The sequence below is a fragment of the Scardinius erythrophthalmus genome, assembly GCF_964197995.2.
Source record: "Scardinius erythrophthalmus genome assembly, chromosome: 18".
NCBI lineage: Eukaryota > Metazoa > Chordata > Actinopteri > Cypriniformes > Leuciscidae > Scardinius > Scardinius erythrophthalmus.
In genome coordinates, this window is record NC_138238.1 from 8227750 (window position 1) to 8230603 (window position 2854).

Consider the following 2854-nt stretch of genomic DNA (forward strand, 5'->3'; position numbering starts at 1 on the left):
ACATAGCGCAGTGACGAAAGCTGCCAACATTGACAAAACACAGACACGAGAGATTTTACATTTTAAACATCAGTCACTGTCCTCATCGAGAACACAAAAAGCACTGCTTCCTCTCTACCTGACAACCTGTGCCTATATGACAACTTTTGTTATGTAATCACAGCGCAAATGCTGTTAAAAGCCACCGGAAAAGAAGAGTTTTATACTTTGGTGAGCACTGATTTGACAGCGGGTGAGAGTGTAAGTGGATTATGTCACATTAAATGTCATGAAGGCACTTGTCATCATCTTCTTGCTACTTTTGCTCCAGAGGCGACCCCGGGTTGACCCGTCACTATGATTGGATCCTTCGCACGTGGCAGCTTCCATCAGGCTTACCGTCTGTGCCGGCTGCACGTTGTGGATCCGGTTTACGACCCGGTTAGGGAACGCACAGCCAAACACCTTCTTGAAGCCCTTGCGGAAGTGCTTGGACACTAGGGCGTACACGATGGGGTTCAGGCAGGAGTTGGTGTACGCCACCAGGTGAGAGAGAATGCGGATGACGTAGGTTGTGTGGTTGAGCGGGAAGTGACCGAACAACATGCACAAGATAACCAGGTGATGCGGCAACCAACATAAACAGAAGAGCACAGCCACAATGATTATCATCTTGGTCACCTTGCGCTTGGCCTTGCGGGATTCCGACATGTCCTGCATGGGGTCCACGGAGGTCCACAAGTAGCGAATGGTGCGGGCGTACGTGATGCCGAGAATGAGGACTGGGATGAGGTAGCCGAAGATGAAGGTGCAGACGTCCATGGCTCGACGATGATGGATGTTCCACGCCGGGATGCAAACGGTGGTCCCGTCTAGATCCATCTGCTGGTAGTAGCTGAGATAAGGACTGGAGAAGAACAGCGAAAGCGCCCACACCAGGCTAATGGAGGTCAGAGCATTACGGGGTGTTCTCGTCTCTCTAGAGCGCAAGGGGTACCGAATGGCGAGATATCTGTTGAGAAAATGCAATCACAATACATCAATAATAATTTAAAATTATTGCTAAATTGTAAGTCACCATGAAATCATAATGGACAAATCTTTTTTATATTGCAGTGTTCATTTTTTTCATTATCATTTTTTTTTTTTTCATGTTCCCTCGTAATCAAAATAACTGCCCTTCCCTCTTGCATTAAAGGAATAGTTCACCCAAAAATGAAAATTAGCCCATGATTTACTCACCCTCAAGTCATCCTAGGTGTATATGACATTCTTCTTTCAGACGAATACAATCGGAGTTATATTAAAAAATGTCCTGGCTCTTCCGAGCATTATAATGGCAGTGAATTGCTGTTATTAATAAGCTATTTTACTTTATAAAGTTTTAAATATGGCTATTTTTCTTACACAAGCGCATAGCTTCACTTCAGAAGGCCTTTATTAACCCCCCGGAGCCGTTTGGGACACTTTCTGATGGATATGATGCACTTGAATGGACTTAAAAAAAATGGTGCCCATTCACTCCCTTGGAAGAGCCAGGACATTTTTTGATATAACTCCGACTGTATTCGTCTGAAAGAAGAATGTCATATACACCTAGGATGGCTTGAGGGTGAGTAAATCATGGGCTAATTTTCATTTTTGGGTGAACTATCCCTTTAAAGTCTCTTCTTTTCTTTGATGACGTATTTACTGGCAGGAGGGCGGGACAACCTGCGTCACTCGCATGAGATCACAGCAATAGCCAACCACAATGATCCAATCAATTTCTGATGGACAAAATCAAGTCCCACACCACATTTTATTCTGATTTGAGCTGTTTGACTCGGATGTAGGCTACATCACAATAGGAAAGAATACAAAAAAAAAATTATAAACAAGCAATAAACAAAAAACATTGCAATGCAGCCATTATTTTGTACAAATAGGCTATCCTTCACAGTAGAATGTTATGATTATATTAATCATTTCATTTTAAAAGTGCTTAACATATGTCAATTCCTAAAATGCATTATTAATTGCATTGTTTATTGCATTGTTTTCAAAAACCAAAAAAAAAAAAAAAAAAAGAGAATTAAAAATGATAATTATATTTGCATCACAGACCGTCAAATAGCAGTTAACGTTTCTTTCTGCACTATTCTTATTAAGTGCCGTGCATGTTAGCACTGTCCTCTTACAATTATTTATTGCATATTACTGGCTATATAACATCTCAATCAATTACGCGTTTCACGATTCGCTGAACTGGAAAGAAAAGCGCGCGCTGTTTGTGCACAACAAGAACGAACCTGTCCAGAGACACAGCTGTCAGAGTAAAGATGCTCGCGTACATGGTCAGATAGATGATAAAGTGCACAGCTTTGCACACGAAGGGTCCAAATACCCACTCGTCCATGGTGTAGATGGTAGCCTGGAAAGGCACGCAGAAGACGATGAAGCAGAGGTCCGCCAGCCCGAGGTTCAGGATGAACAGGTTGGTGCTCTTTGTGTTCATCTGGCCGTTGCGGATGAGAACTGCGAGCACAAGACAGTTCCCCACTGTACCAACCAAAAATATGATCGAGAAAATGACAGAAATTATTACCGACTCAACTTTCCAGCTGGGGTAGAAGTGAATCCCTTGAGATGCGTTCATCTTTCACACAGTGAAACGTCTAAAAAGCTTCAACGTTGCATAGGCACCATTTGGGCACGCATAAAGAACATCTACATTGACATTTAAGTCCTACTCAAGGTCAAACACAACGAGAAAAGAAAAGCATCTTCCATCCGTTTTCTCGCAGGTACAGATGAGGTGGATGTGACTGAACGTGTGATCATCACCATGCCTCCTCCCCTTATACTCAACTATTTATCAAGAACTTTTTTGTTT

General features: G+C 42.5%; 1 protein-coding gene across 1 annotated transcript; it reads right to left on the reverse strand.

Annotated features, from left to right (window-relative positions):
* Positions 1–249: 249 nt before the first annotated feature.
* LOC308706852 (galanin receptor 2a) lies at positions 250–2617 on the reverse strand (the record flags this gene model as incomplete). Its single annotated transcript, XM_081392718.1, has 2 exons — positions 250–991; positions 2271–2617. The coding sequence occupies 2 exons, from the start codon at positions 2615–2617 to the stop codon at positions 250–252; spliced, it is 1089 nt and encodes a 362-aa protein (XP_081248844.1).
* Positions 2618–2854: the final 237 nt, after the last annotated feature.